General features: G+C 69.8%; 9 protein-coding genes and 1 non-coding gene across 10 annotated transcripts; 5 read left to right on the forward strand and 5 right to left on the reverse strand.

Annotated features, from left to right (window-relative positions):
- Positions 1 to 266: 266 nt before the first annotated feature.
- On the reverse strand, positions 267 to 1,891 carry FA09DRAFT_332924 (ATP phosphoribosyltransferase). The gene is made up of 4 exons (XM_025743649.1): positions 1,780 to 1,891; positions 1,604 to 1,709; positions 1,042 to 1,385; positions 267 to 725 (listed from the first exon to the last, which is right to left on the reverse strand). The coding sequence occupies exons 1-4, from the start codon at positions 1,841 to 1,843 to the stop codon at positions 331 to 333; spliced, it is 909 nt and encodes a 302-aa protein (XP_025594740.1). The 5' UTR covers positions 1,844 to 1,891; the 3' UTR covers positions 267 to 330.
- A 617-nt stretch (positions 1,892 to 2,508) lies between these two features.
- FA09DRAFT_t48 lies at positions 2,509 to 2,616 on the forward strand. The gene has a single exon. It is a non-coding gene; the product is annotated as a tRNA-Leu (tRNA).
- Positions 2,617 to 3,846: 1,230 nt separating this feature from the next.
- Positions 3,847 to 4,501, forward strand: FA09DRAFT_302981 (hypothetical protein; the record flags this gene model as incomplete). The annotated part of the gene is made up of 2 exons (XM_025740426.1): positions 3,847 to 4,284; positions 4,349 to 4,501. 2 exons carry the CDS (start codon positions 3,847 to 3,849, stop codon positions 4,499 to 4,501), a joined length of 591 nt encoding a protein of 196 aa, XP_025594741.1.
- On the forward strand, positions 4,402 to 7,868 carry FA09DRAFT_195946 (hypothetical protein). Its single transcript, XM_025739413.1, has one exon. It carries the CDS (start codon positions 4,514 to 4,516, stop codon positions 7,760 to 7,762), a length of 3,249 nt encoding a protein of 1,082 aa, XP_025594742.1. The 5' UTR covers positions 4,402 to 4,513; the 3' UTR covers positions 7,763 to 7,868.
- A 178-nt stretch (positions 7,869 to 8,046) lies between these two features.
- On the forward strand, positions 8,047 to 8,705 carry FA09DRAFT_332929 (hypothetical protein). Its single transcript, XM_025743650.1, has one exon. The coding sequence runs from the start codon at positions 8,098 to 8,100 to the stop codon at positions 8,509 to 8,511; it is 414 nt and encodes a 137-aa protein (XP_025594743.1). The 5' UTR covers positions 8,047 to 8,097; the 3' UTR covers positions 8,512 to 8,705.
- A 498-nt stretch (positions 8,706 to 9,203) lies between these two features.
- FA09DRAFT_332930 (tRNA-intron endonuclease catalytic domain-like protein) lies at positions 9,204 to 10,588 on the reverse strand. The gene is made up of 3 exons (XM_025743651.1): positions 10,314 to 10,588; positions 9,526 to 10,023; positions 9,204 to 9,465 (listed from the first exon to the last, which is right to left on the reverse strand). Exons 1-3 carry the CDS (start codon positions 10,537 to 10,539, stop codon positions 9,239 to 9,241), a joined length of 951 nt encoding a protein of 316 aa, XP_025594744.1. The 5' UTR covers positions 10,540 to 10,588; the 3' UTR covers positions 9,204 to 9,238.
- Positions 10,589 to 13,744: 3,156 nt separating this feature from the next.
- On the reverse strand, positions 13,745 to 14,591 carry FA09DRAFT_196025 (hypothetical protein). The gene has a single exon (XM_025739414.1). It carries the CDS (start codon positions 14,255 to 14,257, stop codon positions 13,829 to 13,831), a length of 429 nt encoding a protein of 142 aa, XP_025594745.1. The 5' UTR covers positions 14,258 to 14,591; the 3' UTR covers positions 13,745 to 13,828.
- A 586-nt stretch (positions 14,592 to 15,177) lies between these two features.
- On the forward strand, positions 15,178 to 15,543 carry FA09DRAFT_302979 (hypothetical protein; the record flags this gene model as incomplete). Its single annotated transcript, XM_025740425.1, has 1 exon — positions 15,178 to 15,543. A coding segment is annotated over one exon (366 nt), but the record flags the coding sequence as incomplete, so codon positions are not given.
- A 57-nt stretch (positions 15,544 to 15,600) lies between these two features.
- On the reverse strand, positions 15,601 to 17,308 carry FA09DRAFT_313579 (hypothetical protein). The gene is made up of 4 exons (XM_025740734.1): positions 17,035 to 17,308; positions 16,730 to 16,979; positions 16,300 to 16,671; positions 15,601 to 16,233 (listed from the first exon to the last, which is right to left on the reverse strand). Exons 1-4 carry the CDS (start codon positions 17,112 to 17,114, stop codon positions 15,622 to 15,624), a joined length of 1,314 nt encoding a protein of 437 aa, XP_025594747.1. The 5' UTR covers positions 17,115 to 17,308; the 3' UTR covers positions 15,601 to 15,621.
- A 499-nt stretch (positions 17,309 to 17,807) lies between these two features.
- On the reverse strand, positions 17,808 to 19,409 carry FA09DRAFT_323936 (Dehydroquinate synthase-like protein; the record flags this gene model as incomplete). Its single annotated transcript, XM_025741106.1, has 4 exons — positions 17,808 to 18,044; positions 18,104 to 18,426; positions 18,480 to 18,768; positions 18,870 to 19,409. The coding sequence occupies 4 exons, from the start codon at positions 19,404 to 19,406 to the stop codon at positions 17,808 to 17,810; spliced, it is 1,386 nt and encodes a 461-aa protein (XP_025594748.1).
- Between the last annotated feature and the right edge of the window lie 727 nt (positions 19,410 to 20,136).

A 20,136-nucleotide genomic window follows, 5' to 3' on the forward strand; every position in this document is an offset into this window, starting at 1 on the left:
GCCCTGCCTCGCAGCCGTCGGCGGCGAGCCGCCATCATCCATCGGGCCATCGCGCCAGTACTCCTACACGCCGCGTCCGCCGCGCAAGGCGTCGACGTCGCGCTCGCCCTCGGCTGGGCGTGCGTTCTGGAGCCGCTCGACCAGCCGGGGACGGCGGCTCTAGCCGGCCGTCCGCTCCTGTGCCGTGCCGCAGTTGCCTCCCCTTGCTATACCCTCACCGCATGCCTCTCGCTGCCCCATGCCCCATGTACCACCACCCCACGCCGCCCAGCTGTATAGACTTTGCATTGGCCTCTCTCTATGTCCGAGTGCACCGCCGCCCCGCGGCACCTATATCCGGCAGTTGGCCAGCTGCACGACGAAGATGTCGCACGCGCCAATCTCCTCCAACGAGTCCATGACGTTTGCGACCTCCTTGCGCAGCACCATGACGCTCACCGCGTTCCAGCCCTGGTCGTCCAGCGGGCTCACGGTGGGCGCGCGGCGGCCGGGCGTGATCTGCAGCGCCTTGTCGAGCGTGCTCTTCTGCACGTTGTACTCGACGAGCACGTAGCGCGCAGCGGCAATGACGCCGCGGATGCGCGAGGTGACCAGCTTCGTCAGCGCCGTGTCGGCGCGCTCGTGCGGCGTCGTCGGCCGGATGAGCACGGCCTGCGAGGTGAGGAGCGTGGCGATGGGGTGCAGGCCGCAGGCGCGCATCGTCTCGCCCGACTCGACGAGGTCCACTAGCAAGGGCGGCGCGTCAGCGACAGCTCACTGAGCCAGACGCAAGCGCCTGGCAGAGGTGAAGCTCTGCACGTGTGGTGCGCCAGCTCCGACAGCTCGCCGCCAACACTGGAGCTTGCTGCAGAGAACGCGAGAATGCTCGAGAGATCACACCGCTCAGAGCCAGACATCCTGCGCCGCACTCATGCCCTCTTCAGCGCTACACGCATCTTCTGTGCCTTGCGTCTGCACTCGGCTGATTGAGTGCGAGCCGGCTCAAGCCCGCTCACACATCCCATCTTCGCCTCGAGCTGCTGCACACCCGCTCGCACTCACCGATGCCGTCTGCCAGTCCGAGCGCGCATGCCGCCTCCACACTGCCGCCGACGTACTCGATGATCGTCTTCTTCTCCTCGTCGCTCTGCAGCTTGGAAAAGTACTCGCCGGCGAGGCGGTCGAAGCTGGTGGCCACCTTCTTGCCGACGAGGTCCTTGGGCTCCTTGAAGGAGCTGCTCTCGGGCACCTGCACCTGCAGCGCGCACTTGCCGAAGCCCAGCTCCAGCTCCTCGGTCAGCTCCGAGGAGAGGCCGGCCTCGGCGACCATGTCCTGGCCCGTGATGCCGAGGTCGACGTTGCCCTCGGCGACGAAGCGCGGAATGTCGGCCGCGGGCAGGAAGACGCTGCAGAGGGAAGCGTGTGAGAGGCGTGCGCTGTGGAGGGACAGAGGTGCTGCTGCGCCCAGAGAAGGCGTCTGCCGGGGCTCTGCAGACCCAGCAGAGGTGGCTGTTTCAACACCACAGCTCTGGCAGGGCCTGCAGAGGCGCGACAGAGGTGCTCGTGTGCTGCAGTCCCTCTCTGTGCCCATGTCGCTGCCTCACGCCTCACTCGCCCCACTCACAGCGCCATGGGGTGGTTTTGCACGAGCGCGACGTCGAGGCGGTGGGCGCGCTTGAACTGAATGTCTGCGCCGGCGAGCAGCTCGAGGCACTTCTCGTACAGCCTGCCTGCGGTGCCGAGGAGCGCGCAGGTGAGCAGAGGGAGAGGGCACGGCGGGCGAGGCGCCCGCGGACGCACCCTTCTTGGGGATGGCAAAGAGCATCTTGCCGGCGAGCGTCTCGGGCGAGAGGAGCGTCGACATGGCGGACGGGCAGCGACGGCGGCGGGCGAGGGCGAGTGAGGTGGAGTGGAGCAGAGAGAAGCAACTCAAGCGCTCGGCACGGCAAGATCGCCGGCGCCGTCAGGCCAAAGAGCAGCAGGCTGCCAAGGCGCACGCGTCTTCTCGCACGAGACGGCGCCGAGTCACGCGTGCCGCCCCACCATCGCCTGACCGCACAACGCAGCGCAGCGGGAGCTGCGGGAGACAGCTTAAGACGGTTGCCCCATGACATGCCCTGGCTCAGCGCGGGCCATGTGTATGGCATGCGTCTCGAGAGCCAGCACGCAGCAGGGGGCGCCAGGCGCGGTGGACCTCCTACTAGACGGGCGGCGACGTCAAGGGCGAATTCCGCCGACGCCGCGCCGCGCTGCGCCCACGCTCGGCATGATCGGCACGCAGCGCACGTGGGCCTTGACTCTAGCCTGCCGCTGCTGTCACTCACATCAAGGACTTCTCTTCCCACAGCAGAGGATGCGTGGTGCTTTCATCACCCTCAGCACCCTCTGCATCACCTCGCTTCGAGACAGTGGCCGCACCGAGCGCGGCAGCATCCCAGGCAAGAGACAGAGAGTTTGAAAAAGGGCTGCAGGGCTGTGTGTCCCTTTCAGAGGTTCATGAAGCCCAAGCCCAGGCGGCTGACCTGGAATGGCGATATATCCTAGTGGTCAACGGAGTGTGACTCAAGATTGTTATCTTGGCCGCCTCAGCGTGCTTCACATGCATTTGCTTCGCTGGTTCGAATCCTGCTGTCGTCAACTTTTGACAGCATTCTTTTTGCTGCTGCACCGGGCGCTGGCGTGTGCGGGCCTCTGTCGTGCGCAGGCTGCCTGAGCGCTGCCTGCACCTCTGCTGTGCACGACCGCACCAGCACGCTCGCCGCGCGCGAGGACGCGGCGCGCGCATCCGCGTATAGCGCGGGAGCAGGCTGGGTCAAGGGCGCGGCACCCCCTTCCCCCTCCTCAGCCCGCCGCTCGGCACCGCCGCGCCGCCGTGCCGCACCTCGGCTAGGCGGGCATGGAAACGATGGCTCGTGGGCCGCTGCTCCTTGCAGAGGCCGCGAAGACGTGCTCGCGCTGCGGCGAGACTCGACTGCGACGGTGAGGGCAGCGAGGCGAGCTCGGCAGAGGGCGCCATCGCCGCGGCTCCGCCGTGAGGTCTTACCTCGCCCGCGCCGCGGCGGGTAGCGCGCCTCTCGCCGAGGTTGGTGACGCCGACGTCAGACCAAGCAAAAACCCACCGCACCGGCGGCGATCTGATCAGCGCCTGCTGCTGGCGGCCGGAGCGGCGGCCGCCAGACGCAGCCGACGGGAGAGCAGAGCAGCGGAGGCTGATGGCATCGGGCCTCGCTCTCGCTCTGCGCCTCGCCGGCGGCTCGTCAGGGTGCAGCGCAGCGGTGCGGGCGCGCGCATCAAGCCTGCTGCTGTGCGCTGTGGCTGCACCCCGCGCTCGCCAGCTCCGCCGCGACGCCGGGCAAACGAGCGCTCGCCTCGGCATCGGCAGCGCACGCTGCGTCCGGCAGGCGGGATGATCTGCATGCTCTGCAGCTAAGCGAGGCCGTGCTCTGCGCTGTGGGCACAACGACGCGGCAGCCGAGCCGCAGCGAAGGCTCGGCGGCAGAGGCAAAATCGCGTTGATGAGGCGCGGCGGCGTGAGCGCGGCGCTCCGCACTCGACTGGCAGCAGCAGCCGCCGCCGCCGCGCACCTCACGCCTTCTCTTCCGACCACGAGTGCCGCTCCCTCACTCCCGTCCACCACCTCCTGCCGCTCGCTGCTGTGCGCAGCGCCTCCAGCCCGCACCGCGCCGCTCCCGCACCCCACCATGTCTTGCCAGCAGGGCCCGCACTAACCGCGGCGCCCGTCTGCGCACGGCGAGCCACGTGCGGCCGCCCGCCGCCCCCCGTCTCCCCGTCACGGCCATCTAGCACTGTCTGCGCCGCCCTGCTTCCACGCCCTCGCACTCTCTCCACCTTGCCGCCATGAGCCACATGCAGCCGCCGCTCCAGGTCGGCACTGCGGGCGTCGCAGCCGGCCCTGGCACGGATGCCGGCTTCGCAGCAGACGAGCCGCCGGCGCCCGACGTGCCGCCGGACGATAGGCGCTTCTCCACTACTACGCACGCCCAACAGGCATCGGGCGACAGCGCCGCACCGCTGCCTGCTCTCGATCTGCAGGCCACCGCCGCCGCTATCCTCGCCTCGCGCGCCGTCTTCTCCGACGACGCGCCCGCCGCGGCGCCGCTGGAGCGCGCATACAGCAGCACGGGCAGCGCCGGCACGGAGCGCACGGCCGACGGCACAGACGATGCTGCGGCAGCGGCGCCGGCGAGTGGGGAGGGCGCACTGCGCATCGAGAAGCTGCATCAGCAGGAGCGGCACATGTGGGACGCCGAGGAGACGCAGGCCCTCGTCGACGGCTGCAACAAGGTGAGCCGCTGCTGCTGCGTGGCCCTGTCTGGCGCAGCCATGCTCATGCACGTATCCCGCACAGCACGGCATCGGCAACTGGAAGGCCATCCTCTCTGACCCAGAGCTCTCGGAGCGCTTCTCGGGCCGCACGCCTGGCGACCTCAAGGACCGCTTCCGCACGTACTTTCCAGACGCGTACCACGAGCTGGTGAGTGGAGCGGCTGCGGCAGCTTGAGCATGTGCGGTGATGCTGAGATTTCGCGCTGCAGTACCCCAATGCGCGTACGCACACGAGCAAGGCCGTGCGCAGCAAGGCGCCCGACGGCACGAGCATCTTCGAGAAGGGCAAGACGAAGGAGCGCCGGCCCTTCTCGGCGGCCGAGGACGAGGTGCTCAAGCGCGGCTACGAGGTGGTGCGTGTGCTGCGCGTTGGACCTCTGTGCATCCTCAGCTGACCCATCGATGTTTGCAGCACGGCTCGCACTGGGCGGTGATCGCGAAAGAGGCCGTCTTCGAGGGCCGGCGCAAGTCGACCGACCTGCGCGACCGCTTCCGCAACGCGTTTCCCGAGCTCTACGAGCAGGCCGGCTACAAGCCGCGTCAGAAGGGCCCAAAGAAGGATCGGCGGCCGAGCCAGAGCGTCGCGCACGCGCCGGTTGCGCGCGAGGCGCTGGCACCGCTGAGCAGCGGCGGCAGCTCGAGCGCCGCAGGCACGGGCACCAACTGGATGCATGGCATCTCTGCGGCACTCGCTGGCGTCGCCGCTACGGACGACGCTGCTGCCCCTGCACGCCCGCCGCCCTTCTCGGCGCCGAGCGACACCAGCGTCTCGGCGCACTCGCAGTGCACGAGCGGCGAGGTGAGCCATTCGGAGACCAGCGACGGCGAGTTCAGTGACGCTGTGCCCTGGGAGCGCCCGGCAAGACAGGCGGCTCCACCCACGCAGCTTCAGCGGGAGTCGGCAGGTCGCAGGCAGGGAAGCCAAGGTGCGCCGCTCGTCTCTCCGAGGGAGGAGCTGCAACAGCAGCAGCTCCAGCAGCAGGCGCAGCAGCAAGAGCAGGCCAGTGCGCTCGACTTTCTGCGCGAGACCCACACCGAGTCAGCTGGGGGAGCCAGCGCAGGCGCTCCCTCGACTGCGCAGGCGTCGGGCGCGTCGCACGGCAGCCTCGGTCGTTCGAGCAGCCTCCACAAGGGCGAGCACGTACTGCGCCGCACGCAGAGCTCCAAGCGCGCGAACCCCAAGATCAGCTCCTTCGACTGTCCGCCGGCCTCGACGCTGCAGCATCAGCAGCGCACGCACACCTTCCACCACCAGCAACGCCTCTCCAAGCAGCACGGCACCACACCGCCAGCCGCGCGCAGCGTGTCGCGCGACAGGAGCACGGCTGCGCTCCTGGCGGCCCAGCAAGACGCAGCGCTCGGCGCAGAGGGCGCCCCGTCGCGGCCGCAGCTGGACCGCAGCCAGACGGCGGATGTGGCGACGGGCATGCCATGGCAAGCCTCGCCGGATGATGCGTTCGCGGCGATGGACCTGGACCAGCTCAGCCAGCTGGGCCAGATGATCAGCGAGCCGAGCGCCTCGCAGCTGCTTGACTCGCGCGCTGCAGCGAGCCAAGACCTGCTGGCATCGATGGACTCGCGCGACGTGATGGACGTCGACTACGAGGCGGCGGCGCCGACGGCGGAGCGCAGCTATGCGCCAGCTGGACGCACCGACGGCACGCCGGCGCGCGACAGCTTCGCAGCGCGTTCAGCTCAGCCGGATCTCTCTTCGCTGCTCTCGGGGTCGCCATTCGACTTTGCGTCTGGAAGCGGAAGCGCACGGCCTCTGGCAGTTGCCTCGTTCCAGGATCTTCTCGATCCCGTCGGCCCTCCGCAGTCGCCGTCGACGTGGGGCGCATCCTTCACGCCCGTCAGCTCGGGCGCCTACACCTCGGACACCTCGGCAGCAGGCGTCGCGAGCATGACGGAGCACAATCACTGGGCCGGCGATTTGCTCCACCGCGGCGGCGCCGCAGACGGTATGCAGCAGCCTCCGCCGAGCTTCGTCAGCCTCGCCAACATGCAGCTGCCCGGCGAGCGCTCGCTCTCCGCCGACTGGTCGCAGGCGAAGCGCACTAGCGCAGATGGAGCTGCGCTCGACGCCAACTTCGCGCCTGGACAGGCGCAGCGCTCGTCCAGCGTCTCGGCGTCCAGTGAGCGCAGTCTGTCCTCGACGCCGTCCGTTCATGAGCTCGTGAATCGCTCGGCGCTGCTTGGCTCAGCGTCTGAGCGTGGCGCATCCGACATGCGCCCCGAGCTGACGGCGCGAGAGACGGCCGAGCGCATTGCGATGCAGGACGCGCACATCTCGATGATGGCGACAGCATACCGCCAGCCGTACTCCTACCCTGCCGACGATCTGCACCTCACCAGCCTCGGCAGCCAGACGCTCTTTCCCAGCCTCGTCGAGAACACCTCCGCGCATCGTCGCCGCCGCTCGACGGACACGCTGCGCCAGAACTTCAGCGCAGCGGAGATGGCAGTGGCATTCGAGCCGACGCCGCCGCTGTCGCAGGTGCAACAGCAATGGAGCGCCGCCGCGGGCAGCGACCCGTCGCGCACTGGCCATTACGGCGGTGTGGCAGCGTTCGGCGAGGCATCGTCGCCGCGCAGCTCGGCCCGCGAGCGCGGACACGGCCGGCTGAGCGCCTTCGACGTCGCCGCCGCATTCGCCCACAGCGGCCTTGCCAACGAGGCATTCGGCGGCAGCAGCGAGCACATCGCGTCAGGCGACCCGGCTTCCTACGCCGAATCTCTTCCGGACCTGCCGCAGACGGGCAGCTACGCCGACCTCGGCTCGTTCGCCTCCAGCGGCGGCGCACCGATGCTGCAGACATCCTACGACGACCTGGACCTGCACGCCTTCCTGGCGCGCTCGCTCGGTGCAGCGGCGCCTGCACCCTTCAGTCCGCGAGCATTCGCACTTTCTCTCGAGTCCGGCGGCGCCTGGAGCGGCGCTGCCGGCGCAGGAGCAAGCGGCGCAGACGCAGGTCGCAGCACCGGTGCTTCGGGCGCAGCCTTTGCCGACGTGCGTCCTCCTCTGCCTCCAAAAGCATGGTCCGACTACGGCGGCGAGGCCCTGCTCGCTGGAAGCACCAACCCAGCGGGCGTCGCGCCGTCGCAGCCGCAGTCGGCTGCAGCAGCGCGACTCGAGACGACGTCGCTGCTCGAGCTCGACGCGGCGGCACGCTGGCCGTCCGCGGCGTCGGCAGCCGGCGGCGCCTTCGACCGCCTCGAGCACCTCTACCTCGAGGGCATGCACACACCGCCGTCGCCGGCCGCGGCACACCTGCGAGCCGCCGCCACTGGCTTCAGCCACGCCGCCGGCACCAGCTGGTCGGCGCCGTGGGCTGCGTCCAGCCCACGTCTCTGGGCGGCGGAGACGGGCGAGGCGGCTGCGAGCCGCGACTCGGCGGGCCGTGGCAGGCCCTCGCACTCGGGCGGCGGCGTCTGAGGTCTGCGCCGCGGTGCCGTCTGCCCTGTACATACTCTTCCCTCTGTCCCTTCCGTGTCGTGTGGTGGTGTAGCTTTACCTTCTAATCACATCGTGCTACCGTGCTGCAGTTTGTGTGTTGCTGGAGACCGGCAGCACGCGGGACGGCGCATGGCCGGCGCATGGATGGTCAGGGTCCGCTCGCTGCGCCCAGCTCGGCGTCTTGCGTTGCACCTCCACCTGCGACGCGGCGCGCAACCTGAACGCGCACGGCTCGCTTGCGCTGCTCCTGTCAACCTGCTTGCTCACCACCACCATCTCCGAGCCGCAGACCCATTCCGCAGACCCACTCCAGCATGTCCGTCTCGCTGGCCAACACCACTCTCCTGCAGCTGCTGCCCGGCGGCGACGAGGCGCCGCTCGGCTCCGGCACGCTCGGCCTCGCTGCCACGGGCGACGCCGAGGCGCCGCTGCTGCTGCAGCTCAACGCGCTGCGCTTCCCGCTCGCCCGCGGCGCCCAGTTCGGCACCGACGCCGCCGACCCGCTGCTCTACTCCTTCCTCTTTGCGCCCGCCGGCAGCAGCAGCGAGCAGTTCTGGGTGCGCATCCGCCTCGCGCCCGGCACGGCGACGGAGCACTTCGAGGAGCTGCTCATCCAGCACGGCTTCCTGCTCGACGGCATCCGCGCCGCCGGCGACGAGATCGCACGCAGTGCCGTCGAGGGCGGCCAGAAGGTGGCGCAGAGCGTGCGCGAGACGCGCGATGCGTGAGTGCTCTCGCCCACGCTGCTCCTTGCTGTAGCGCTGAAGCAGGCGCGCGCACAGCTCGCTGGCACAGCAGCCCGGCGAGCCGCTGCAGATCTCGAGCGAGACGCAGACGAGCCTCGACAATGCCAGCGCCAGCACGCAGACGGCGCGCGAATGGACGGGCGCCGTGACGGGCAAGATTGGCGAGGCGACGCAGGCGGTCGGCGCACAGGCTGGCAAGGGCTGGCGCGCCGTCGTGGGCGAGAGCGAGCCGCAGGAGGAGGGCGAGACGAAGAAGGCGCTCAGGGAGGCCGCCAGCGGCGTCAGTGAAGGGTGAGTCCAGGCTAGAGGGCGTAAGAGCGGGAGGATGCTGACTGCCATGCACTGCGCAGAGCCTCGCACATCAGCTCGTCCATCGCCGCGTCGACCGGCCCGCTGCTCTCGCACAACCTCGGCGACGACGCCAAGCAGGCTGCAGCGAGCGCAGGTCAGACGCTCGCCAACGCCGGCATGGCGACGGAGAACGCGCTGCTCGGCACCAGCGGCATCTACCACGGCCTGCAGGCGTCGCAGGGCGCACGGGAGGGCGCGGCAGAGCAGAGCGAGGCGCAGAAGCGCGCTGCGGAGCAGTGAGATAGAGACTAGTGCGAGCGAGACCGTGCGAGGCAGCCCTGCTGCCGCATCTGCACGCCTCCATGCATGTTCACCCTGACGACCCGTAACGAGTTCCATTTTGCGCCGGCTGTGCGCCTCATGTGCCGAAGCCTGCCCATGTGAGCGACCAGAACGTGACCTGCGGGCTCTTCGCCTTGCCCTCCTCGTCTGCCTCCTCGGCGCCGTCGACGACTGCCAACAGGTGCGCCTTCTTCACGGCCGTGCCCAGACGGCCCGACGCAACGAGCTGCTGCGCCGGCAGGGGTGTCGTGGGCGTCGCCAGCACCTGTACGGTGAAGTGCGAGTGGTAGCGCAGCGGATCGCCTGACGTCGCAGCAGCGCATCAGCACCATGAACAGCTGCCTGCTCATCGCCGCCACTCACCTGGGTACGCATTGAAGTCGCCGCCGAAGCGCAGGCCGCAGTTGAGAAAGTAGCCGCGGCGGTGCATCTCCTCGAACACGGCGCTGCGTGCTCGCTCGCGCAGGTCGGCCGGAAAGGTCCACACGCCGGCTTTCCGAGCGGCCGCGAGCGTGGTGTAGGTATGTGGCTCGGGCGCGTACCAGTCGCCATCGGGCAGGGCGGGCGTGAGGTGGCTGTATGAGATCTCCTCGTCGTCGAGCTGCGGTGGTGCCGGCGACGCTGGCCGTGCCTCCTCCTCGGGCGCCTCACCGGCGGCCGCTCGCCGTGCTGCGCGAGCCTCGCGCTTCTCCTGCGCCGCGCGTGTGCTGGTGAGCTGCTTGCTACGAGCTGCTGAGCTCGAGGCCCGCGTGGCCGCGCGTTGTGCGGCGATGTCGGCGCGCCGCGCCTCGTGGTAGGCAGCGGCCTGCGATGTGCTCGGCGCGTCGTGCGATTCGGGCGAGGCGATGAGGACGGCGGCGCCTGCGAGAAGGAGTCAGCGGCGGTGTCAGCGCAGCCATGCCATAGTTGCCCAGCCCGAGGCGTGCTGCGGAGGCCCTGCTGCCCCTGGTGCACGCTTGCAGGCGCAGTGGCTGCTCCTTCAGCGGGCCCGCACCCTCCTCGTTCCACTGAGCAGTTGCTATGTCTCCTGCAGAGCCAGCCGCTACTCTCGGCACACTGCGACGCCGTGACGACGAATCTCCGGCCCCCGTCTCGCTCCGCCGCCTGCACAGCTGCCGCAGCGCACTCAGCCACATCCCAGCCACACTCACGGCGGCCCACGAGACACACGGCCTCCTCGTGCATGAGCCCGGCCGGCGGCCCGCAGAAAAGGTTCTGCTGCGCCAGCATGGGCAGCGTGCCCTGCAGCATGGGCGCAATGTGGTGCGCGGCGCGCGCGGCGGCGATGTCGGCGGGCGTCCAGAGGAAGGCCTGGCGCGCGACGACGTGCAGCGGCAGCGGGGCTGCGTCGGTGGGCGCGGGCGGCGGCGGTGGCATGGCGGTGTGGTGGAGGTGAGCAGGGCGAGGCGAGGCGAGGCGAGGAGGGGCAAGCGGCAAGCAGCAAGCAGCAAGCAAGCAGCAAGCAGGGCTCGCTTGCTGTTCCCATGCCCGAAATATCTCTCGTGCGGGAGGCGTGCGCTCAGGAGCGGCCCAGGCTTGGCTGGCGTCACGGCGCGCCGCTGCCGATGCTCGCTGTGCCGGCGTGCCGTGCGCCCCGCCTGCTGCTGGCCGCGGGCCGCTGGGCTGATGCTGTGCTCCGCCCGCTGTCAGCGGCGCGCCCCGCATCGCTTGCCGCGCCTCCACGTCGCGCATCTCCTCTCACCCCCCATCCGCCCGCCGCACCATGGCCGACACGTACCCCTACCTCGCACGCGCCCGCGCAAAGTACCGCTCGCCGCATGCTGACGACCTCAGCCTGGCACGCGGCGACATTGTGCGCGTCACCGGCGCCGCGCCGCGCGAGGCCGACGATGACGACGACGACGACGACGACGACGAGGAGGACCAGTGGCTCGTCGGCCAGACGCGCGACGGCAGCAAGCACGGCACCTTTCCCGCTCGCAACGTGACACGCCTCAGCGACGACGAGGTGCGCGAGCTCGAGGCGGCGGCACAGCCCGAGCCCGCAGCCGTTGCCGAGGAGCAGCCCGCGGCCGTCGAGGAGCAGCAGCCGCCACCAGCTGCCGTCGCCGAGCCGGAGCCACAAGCTGCCGCCGAAGAGCCTGCTGCTCCGGCGGCCAGTGCTGCTGCCAAAGAGCCTGCTGCGCCAGCTGTCAGCGCCGCCGCTGAGGAGCCTGCTGCACCAGCCGCACCAGCGCCCGCACCGGAAGCTGCACCCGCGCCGGTCGCGCCTGCACCAGCGGCGCCTGCCTCTGCCGCCCCATCCACTGCACCACCAGCCGCAGCCGCACCGGCCGAGCCTGCCGCGGCGCCCGCGCCCAAGAAGCTCTCGGGCTTCGCCGCACGCATCGCCGCCTTTAACCAGTCTGCCGCCGCTGCTGCGCCGCCCGCACCCGTGCCCCGGCCCGCCGGCGGCGGTGGCTGGAAGCGACCGGCGCCGGCACCCGATGCGCCCAAGCCTATCCTGCCTGGCGCGCCTCGCTCGCTCGGCAGCACTGCCGGTGCCGCGCACGCTGCACCCAAGCCAGCGCCGGCACCTGTCGCTCGCGAAGGCGACGAGCCAGAGCGTGCGGGTGGATCGTCGAACCCGGCCTTCTCCGCCGCAGATGCGCAGGCCAGCATCAAGATGTCTCTCAAGGAGCGCATGGCGGCGCTGCAGCGCAACGACGCCGCCTCCTCGGCAGCTGCGGAGCCGACGGTGCCGCAAGGCGCCCCACGCCCGGGACGCCTGGGCGCAGAGAGACGCAACGTGGCGCTGCAGGGCATGGGCATGGCGCCGGCCGCTGCGCCTTCGCCTGCGGCTGAGAAGAGCGTGGACGAGGCTCAAGCGCCAAGCGATCCAGCTGCAACTGCCGCAGAGCCCTCAGCAGAGGAGGCTTCGGCACCAGCTGCTGCCGTTGCCGTGCCTGAGGCGAGCGGCGAAAGCGAGACGCTTGACTCCGCACCCGTCGACACGCCGAGCGCAGCTGCAGCCGACGAGGAAGCCGAGGCGCCGAGCGAGGAGCAGGCGCAGGAGAAGAGCGAGGCGGAGCAGGAGGCTGAGCGTCGGGCGGCCCTCGCACAGCGCATGGCGCGTCTCGGCGGGCGCCGCATGGGCGCGCCCATGTTCGGCGGCGCGGCGCCCGCAGCTGCGCCGACGCCTGCAAGCGCGAGCTCGGCCAGCCTCGACACGGCCACGCGTGCGGTTGACGACGAGGCGCCGGCTGCGCCGTCCTCAAGCGAGCTGCCGATCAGCACAGACGGCGGAGATGCGCAGGAGGAGAGCAAGCCGCAGACTCTCGCCGTGCCCCGGCGCGCTGCGCCGCCGCGACGCAAGCGCAGCGCGCCAAAGAGCCCGGCGGCCGAGGTTGCTGGCGGCGAAGAAGCCACCGAGACGGCCGCTGCTCCGAGCGAGGAGGCTGATGCGACTGAGGCGCCGCCTGCCGCACCCGCGGCTGCGCAGGTCGAAGCCTTGCCGCAGCTTGACGGGTCTGCGCCGTCCCTGGACCAGGACACCGCCGACGCACCGGCAGAAGAAGCCGTCGATGAGGTCTCTGCACCTGCAGAGGCAGAGTCGCCCGCCGAGCCTGAGCAGAAGCAGCCCGCCGCTCTCGACATCTCTGCGGCACCGACACGCAGCTCGACGCTCGATGCATCGGCTCCCGCGACGCCATACACGCCGCTGAGCAGCGGTGGTGGCGCTGCGCATCTCTCTGCATCGGTCGACACGACGCGCCGCGGCTCGACCGACACGACGGGCACGACGCAGAGCGAGGCGGAGCTGAAGCGTCAGGCCGAGGCGCTCGAGAGCTTCCTGCGGGAGCGCCAGGGCAGCATGGGCGGCGCGGAAGAGGAGGCACGGAGAGACGTAGGCGAGGAGCAGATGACGCTCTCCGAGGAGCCTCTCGAGGAGATGCTGGCTGATGAGCAGGAAGACGCGAACGAGGTGCCGGAGCCCGACGAGCAGCAGCAGCCGCTGCTCGAGGAGCAGGAGGAGCAGGATCCTGCGCAAGAAGAGCCGGAGCACATCTCCGCATTGCCTCGCCAGCCGGAGCCCGAGTCGGATGAGGAGGAAGCTCAGGTCATCGCAGCGCCTCTGCCGCCTGCACATGCTCCACCGCCGCCGCTGCCCACCAGCCCTGCGCCGCAGCTGCCAACGAGTGCGACAAGCGCTGTGCCCCCACCGCCGGCCCGCTCCATTCCCACCCCCTCGAACGACGCCGATACAGGCATCGCACCGCCGCCGCCTCGCCCAACGTCCGTGCGCCCGCCCATTCCCAAGTCCTCGCTTCCGCCGCCGCCGCCCAGCGACGTGCCGGAGCGCAGCGGCACCGTTTCGCCGCTCGCGTCGGCCCCGCCGCGTCGCTCGCTGCCGTCGCCGATGGGCGAGAAGCGCACCTCGATGCCGCCTGTGCCGCGCAGTCCGCCGCCCATGCTGCCGGCCGTTGCACAAACAGCCGACGATGACGACGACGAGGAGCAGCAGCAGACCAGTCTGGGTGCTGCCGCTGCGGCGATGAGCGAGCCGCGCCAGCCGAGCATCTTGGTCGCTCCCAGACCTCGAGCCGCCATGCCGCAGGAGGAGTCGGACGATGAGGCTGACGAACGTGAGTTATCTCGCGGCGTGCAGCCGACATTGTGCTCACACTGCGTTCGTAGCCGAGCCAGCTACGCAACCCTCCGAGCCTCAGCCCGTCGAGCCCGAAGCCGCCGCAGACGCCGCACCGGCAGAGCTGACAGAGGAGGAGGAAGAGGCGCAGCGCCGCGCCAGATTGGCGCAGCGCATGGCGCGTCTCGGTGGACAGCGCATGGGCGGCCTGCCTGGCATGCCGCCGCCGATCATGGGAGCGCCCATGCCGGCCCGTCGCCGCGAGCCTGAGCCCGAGCCGGAGGCAGGCGAGATCGAGCCCGTCGTCAGCGAGGCGCCTGCGCCTGAGGACGATACACCGGCGCAGCAGCCGGCAGAGCTACAGCGCCTCGCCAGCCCGCCGCCCATCCCGCCGGCGTCACGCCCGCCGCCTCCGCCCGCGCCGCTGTCGCCTCCGCCTCTGCCCACCTCGCCGGCCCCGACGCGCAGCATCCCGGACCCGAACCGCCGCGGCTCAGTCGTGAGCATCGGCGATGGCGAGTCGTCGGCTCGCCGCACGTCGATGCGCCCGCCGGTGCCGAGCGGTGTGCATCGGCAGGTGCAGGAGGAAGAGGTTGCGAGCGACGAGGACGAGGCTTACGACGCACCGGCACCACCGCCGCCGGCCCGTGCTGCGCCCATGTCGCCGCCGCCTGCGCTCCCCACCTCGCCGCCCCCAGCATTGCCGATGAGCCCACCGCCCATGCTGCCGACGAGCCCGCCGCCCGCGCTTCCGAGTGGTGCACCTCCGGCGCCGCCGAGCGGCTTCAGCGCCCCGCCGCCGCTGCCCAAGAGCCCTCCTCCGCCGCCGCGCGGTGCTTCGTCGCACGCAAGCGACGCTCTGAGGCGCGGCTCGCTCGAGCACGCGTCGCACCTCAACGCCGCACCGTCGCTGCACGAGCGCGTCTCGTCTTCCGCCATCCGTCCCTCATCGCGCGATCTCGATCTGCAGCCCAACCTGCGCTGGTGGCGCTCATCGCCATTGCACCTGCCGCCCACGCTTGCCGGCCGCCCAGATGCCGCGATCACCGTCGAGGGCGCGCCGGCGAGTGCCGGCTTCCACGCCCTTGTAGTGCGCCTGCGCTTTGAAGATGCAAGCCGCACGGACATCCACGTGGCATGGCGCGAAGACGACGTGGACGAGACGGAGACGGAGCTCAGCCAAGAGCACCACTTCCCGCCCGCTGCGCCCAGCGCCGAGACGCTGCAGATGTGGGCAGGCTCGATCGGTGCTGCTGTCGGTGAGTAGCGTCATCTGACTGATTTGGTCGGCTCTGACACTGACACCGCTCGCTCTCGCAGCTCATCATGCCACCGCAGCAGCAGCTTCCAAGAGCGCCGCCGTCGGCGGCGCCGAGGCTGCGACGTCGCGCGGCTTTGTGGCCGCGCTGCTTGCATCCGTCCCCGATGCACTGCCGCCTGCGGGCGCCTCGTGGGGCGTGCCTCTGCTCGCACTTGCCGGCGGCACCGTGCTCGACCGCGGTGCCGACGTCATCCGGCCGGGAGACGTCGTCGGTCTGTGGGGCGCCGACTTCAAGGGCAAGCGCGGCATCGTGCAGTACCACACCAGCTTCGGCTCGCCCAACGAGCCGAGCATCGCCGTGTGCGTCGAGCACGAGGAGCGCAAGAACAAGCTCAAGGTCGTGCTGCTGCCCGACGCGGCAGCGTCGAAGCGCAAGACTACGGCGCCAGAGGAGGTCAGCCTGCGTCTCGACGACCTCAAGAGCGGCGTGGTGAAGGTGTACCGCGTCGCAAGCCGCAGCTGGGTCGCGTAGGCCGCTGTGTGCCACGAACAATGTCATGACTGTCTTGATGCATCTCGGCAGCGAGTTCCATACATGTGGCATTGCGTTTCAGCATTCGAAGATTCGGGCAGTGCTCAGATTGAGGCGTGACCAGGAGCGGCGGCGCACGACCGCCTGCCTCAGGAGCAGCCACGGCCACTGCAGGTGGTAGAAGGCGAGGAAGGCGATGGGGTCGCTCGCGAGCCATGCGCCGTCGCGGCCGACCTGCTCGAGGTTGTAGGACGGCACGTCGAGATCCTTGGCGTCTGCTTGTGCGCTGTTGGACACAAATGCTGCGCCGTACAGCGAGCGGCCGTAGCCGGCTGGCAGGACACGAGGCAGGATCCGTGCGATCAGGTCGTGCCCCAGCCAGCTGATGGCAGTCACGCGCGAGCCTGGCAAGACGATCTTCTCGGAGCGGCCAGCCAGCGCCGCACCGAACGCTGCGGATGAGCCCTGCAGCAGACACACGGCCGTGTGCACGCGCGGGTTGCACTCGATCACGACGAGGCGCTCGCTTGCGGGCTGGTGGATGAAGTCGAGCGAGAACTGGCCGTTGAGGCGTGCGTGTGTCCACTGCGGGTGCTTGGCCAGGCGCTCGAGAAAGGTGCGTGTCCAGGCGAGCGCAAGACGGCCGATCTCGGTCTGCGTCGCGTTGTGGTACGTCATGAGCATGTCGTTCTGCGGGAGAGGGTGCAGACGCCGTCAGATAGTTGGCACTGGGCTGGATTGGCCAAGCTCGCTCACACTGGGGCAGCAGACGAACGCCACGACCTCGCCCTCCCACACCGTGGCGTGCGTGCACCACTCGCTGGCGCCGATACCTCCAATGAACTCCTGAGCGATGTACGGCGTGTCCTTGGCGATCGGAATGGCAAGGCCGCGTCGCAGGCGCTTCTCCGTCGCGGACCAGTCGGGCTGGCCGGAGGGCGAAAGCAGAGGGTACGTCGTCATGTCTGCGCGGCCGACGTCGTCCAGCACGGTGGCCGCCTTGAGCAGCACGCCGCCCTTGGAGAGATCTTGCGCACGCAGGTACTCCAAGGCCGCCTCGGGGCTGCGCACGATGCGCGACTCGGGCGCAGCGAGGTCAAGCTCGTGCACGAGGTCGATGAAGCGGTCCTGCACAGCGCGAGGCCCATGAGCTGGGATGATGACCGCATTGATCGGTGCCTCTCACCTTCTCGTGTAGCGTCGCAGCCAGCTCGGCGTCTTGGATGAGCGTGCGGATGCGCCCTCCGCTCTTCTCACGCATCAGGTCTGCTGCCTGTGCATCGTCGACCGTCGTGCCGGCGCCGCTGCACGGCACGAAGAGCGACACCTTCTCGCTCAGCGCAATGGCCACGAGCGCATCGACGTACTCTCGCCCGCCGCCGCCGGGCACGGGGTGGAAGCATTGCACGGCGTTGGAGAAGCGCGTGGCGCACAGACTGGCAGACGCAGCGTCAGCCGGGGTGTATGCGCTGCACACACGGCGCTACGCACTTCCAGCCCCTCTCCTCGACGAGCACCACGCGGTAGCCCTGCGCCGCCAGTGCCCGGACGACGTAGAGCGACTTTTGCATGCGGCCGCCATTCACCAGCGCCGTGGGCCGCTTGTCGCCCTTGGGCAGCGCCGGGCCTCCGCCGCCCAGCCGGGCCGCGGACGCGCCGACGAGTGCGAAGGCCAGCGAGAGCGGTGCAAGCGCGAGCGAGAGAAGCGCGAGCACGACGCACGCAAGTGCGCCGTGCGGCGGCCGGGCGTTGGATGCGTCTGACATTGAGGAGGCGGTGGAGAGAAGACAAGCCGCTGCACGGACGTGCTCGCCGCCCGGCCATCCCTCCGCTTCACCGCCCGGCCATCCCTCCGCTCCGTCCGTGAAGTGGAGCATGACGTAAGGCGTGCATGTGGACCCTGAACCATCCTCATCGTGGCCGACTTCCGAGCCGCAGATCCTCGCCGGCAGAGGTTTGTGCAGGCTTATGCAAGCTCGCAGCGCAGGAAGAAGCTCGGAGGCGGCACCACTCCGCCTCTGTGCCGCGACACGCGCCGGATCGGAGGCAGACAGAGCAGGCAGGCAGCGACGTTCGATTCATTAGTGACACGGTTCAGGTCTTGCGGAGGGGTGCTGGGGACAGGAATGGCGTAACGAGGCAGTGCGGTGTGTCGCGCAGAAGGCAGAATGTGCTGGGGAAAGGAGAGAGGGAGCAGAGACGCGAGACGGGCACGAGCGGTGGGCAGCAGAGCCGGCGAGCAGCAGTGGCCGACGGTGGCCGGCTCATGCGGCGACGGCCTGCTGCGACTGGAGCGCCGGCAGCACGCCGTTGGCGGCGGCCTTCTTCGTGGGTGCGGCCTTCTCGCCGTTGCGCGCCTTCTCCTGCTTCATGGCCTCCGGGTCGGCGCCGAGGTCGCTGGCGTCGGCGTACGCGTCCTGGCCCTCGCCGGCGTACTCCGGGAAGCGCTCCTTGACGTAGGTCTTGAGCTGAGCGAGCGTCGCCTCGAACTCCTCCTTGGACTGTATGCGCGAGCGTGGTCAGCAAAGGGATGCGGGCGGCGTGTGCGCGTGCTACTCACGATGTCGTTGGCGAAGCAGCACTCGCCGTACGGGCCGGCGAGCACGAAGCGCTGCTTGCCGTCGCGCGTCTTCTCGATGGCCTTGACACTCTCGTGCAGCAGCGCGTTGTCGAGCGCCGGGTGGTCGATGGTGAGGCCGACGCCGTGGGCAAGCGTGAACCACTCGTCGCGCTCGGCGTCGGAGAGGAGGCCGCGCGCGTGCGAGAGGATGATGGTGAAGCTCATGTCGACGGTGATGGCGTGGCCGTGGCGCAGCGGCGGGAAGGGCGCGAGCTCCAGCGTGGGGCTAATCCCGTGTCCGGATGCGATAACACGATCCAGCCCTTCAAGGAAGCGTCAGCCTCGGGTGTCGCCCCACGGCGTCAGGCCGACCTACCGATCTCGTGCAGGTTGCCCGACTCCAGCTCCAGCATCTTGAAGATGGCGCGGCGGCAGATCGTGTCGGCGGCCTCCTTGAGCTCGGCGCTGCCGTTCTCCTTGCGACCGAAGCCCGACTCCACGAGCTGCGGGCCGTACTTGACGAGCAGGTCCCACGTCTGCTTCTCGGCCGCGTGCGAGATCTTCATGATCTCCGCGAATCCGTTGCGGCATTGTCCGATCGGCAACGTCTTGAGGAAGTCGAAGTCCAGGAAGGTGTGCATGGGGGCGTGGTATGCACCGAGGCGCTGAACAAAGTTTGGGTGTCAGTGAGGGCGAGGGAAGCGAAAGACGCGCGCGCATGTCTGCCCCGCGCGCGCACACACTCCGCGCCGCCGCCGCCACTCACGTTCTTCAGCTTGCCGTAGTTGAGGCCGACCTTGATGGAGATGGAGGCGTCGATGAGGCCGATGAGCGTCGTGCTCACGCGGATGTAGTTCGTCGAGCGGCGGTAGCTGGCGCACGCGTAGCCGGCGACGTCGGACGCGAGGCCGCCGCCGACGACGAGCACGGGCTCCTTGCGGATGAGGCCAAAGTCGTCCATCGCCGAGCAGAACTGCAGCATCGTGTCCATCGTCTTGTTGAGCTCGCCGCCCTTGAAGACGTGCAGCGTGGGCTTGATGGAGTAGTGGTCGAAGTACTGGCGGATCGTGCTGCCGTACAGCGCTTCCACGTTGGTGTCGAGCAGAATCAGAACGCGGCCCCACTTGGTGTAGTAGGCCGAGAGGTCCTCCTTCTTAGTGTCGAAGACGCTGTCGACGAATGAGTAGCTGTACTTGAGCTCCTCGCTGCCGGCGACGGCGTAGCCGGGGCCCGTCGTGTTGGCGGTGGCCGGCAGCTCGCGCACGGTGCCCGACATGTCGGACGAGGGAGCGCAGGAGCACATGGCGGTGGCGGTACGGGTGGTGGTGGGTAAAGAGAGTGAGTTGGGCGAGAGCGGTCCGGTGACGGGTTGCGGTGTGCAGGTGGCAGGAGGCAGGGTGCGAGGTGGGCGGGACGGCGAGGCGGGCAGCGAAGTGCCCGCTTATGAGGCTCGCGGCCGTGCGCAGGCGGCGGCGCTGCTGACACAGGTGGAGCCGGCCGTCTGAGCGCTCGCACTCGCCGCCTGCCGTGCTGAGGATCGGCCACGGAGGGCAGGCGGTGCCGAGTGGAGCAGCGAGCACAGCACAGGCAGGCCACGGGTGCGGCGGCTCCGGCATGCCTCGGGCCCTGGCCTGTGGAGCACGCAACGCTCCTTCCTGACGCTGAGCCGCTTGCTGAGTCCTGACCAAGCGCCGCGCCGAGGCCAGCGCCAACGCCGGCCGCGTGGAGCACCCTCGTCCTCGAGCCAGTCTTCTTGGCTGTGCGCGGCCTCGGGCACTGCACGACTGTCGCACGCATACAGCCCGCGCCCGCGCCCATTGCCGCTCCCCCTTTCTTCGCGCGGCACGCCGCCAGTGTGCGCCCGTGCGGCGGCATCCGCACCGCCCTCGAAGGGTCCGGCGAGCACTTGAGCCGTCGCCGGAGCGCCATCAGCGGCAGCAGCAGCAGCACGCAACGTGCCTCGCACTTGCAGCAGGCCGGCCGCCAGTGTCGGCGAGCGGATGCCCCAGAAAGGGAAACCGCCGCGGCGCGCG

This window comes from Tilletiopsis washingtonensis, assembly GCF_003144115.1.
Source record: "Tilletiopsis washingtonensis strain MCA 4186 unplaced genomic scaffold FA09scaffold_31, whole genome shotgun sequence".
Taxonomy (NCBI): Eukaryota; Fungi; Basidiomycota; class Exobasidiomycetes; order Entylomatales; genus Tilletiopsis; species Tilletiopsis washingtonensis.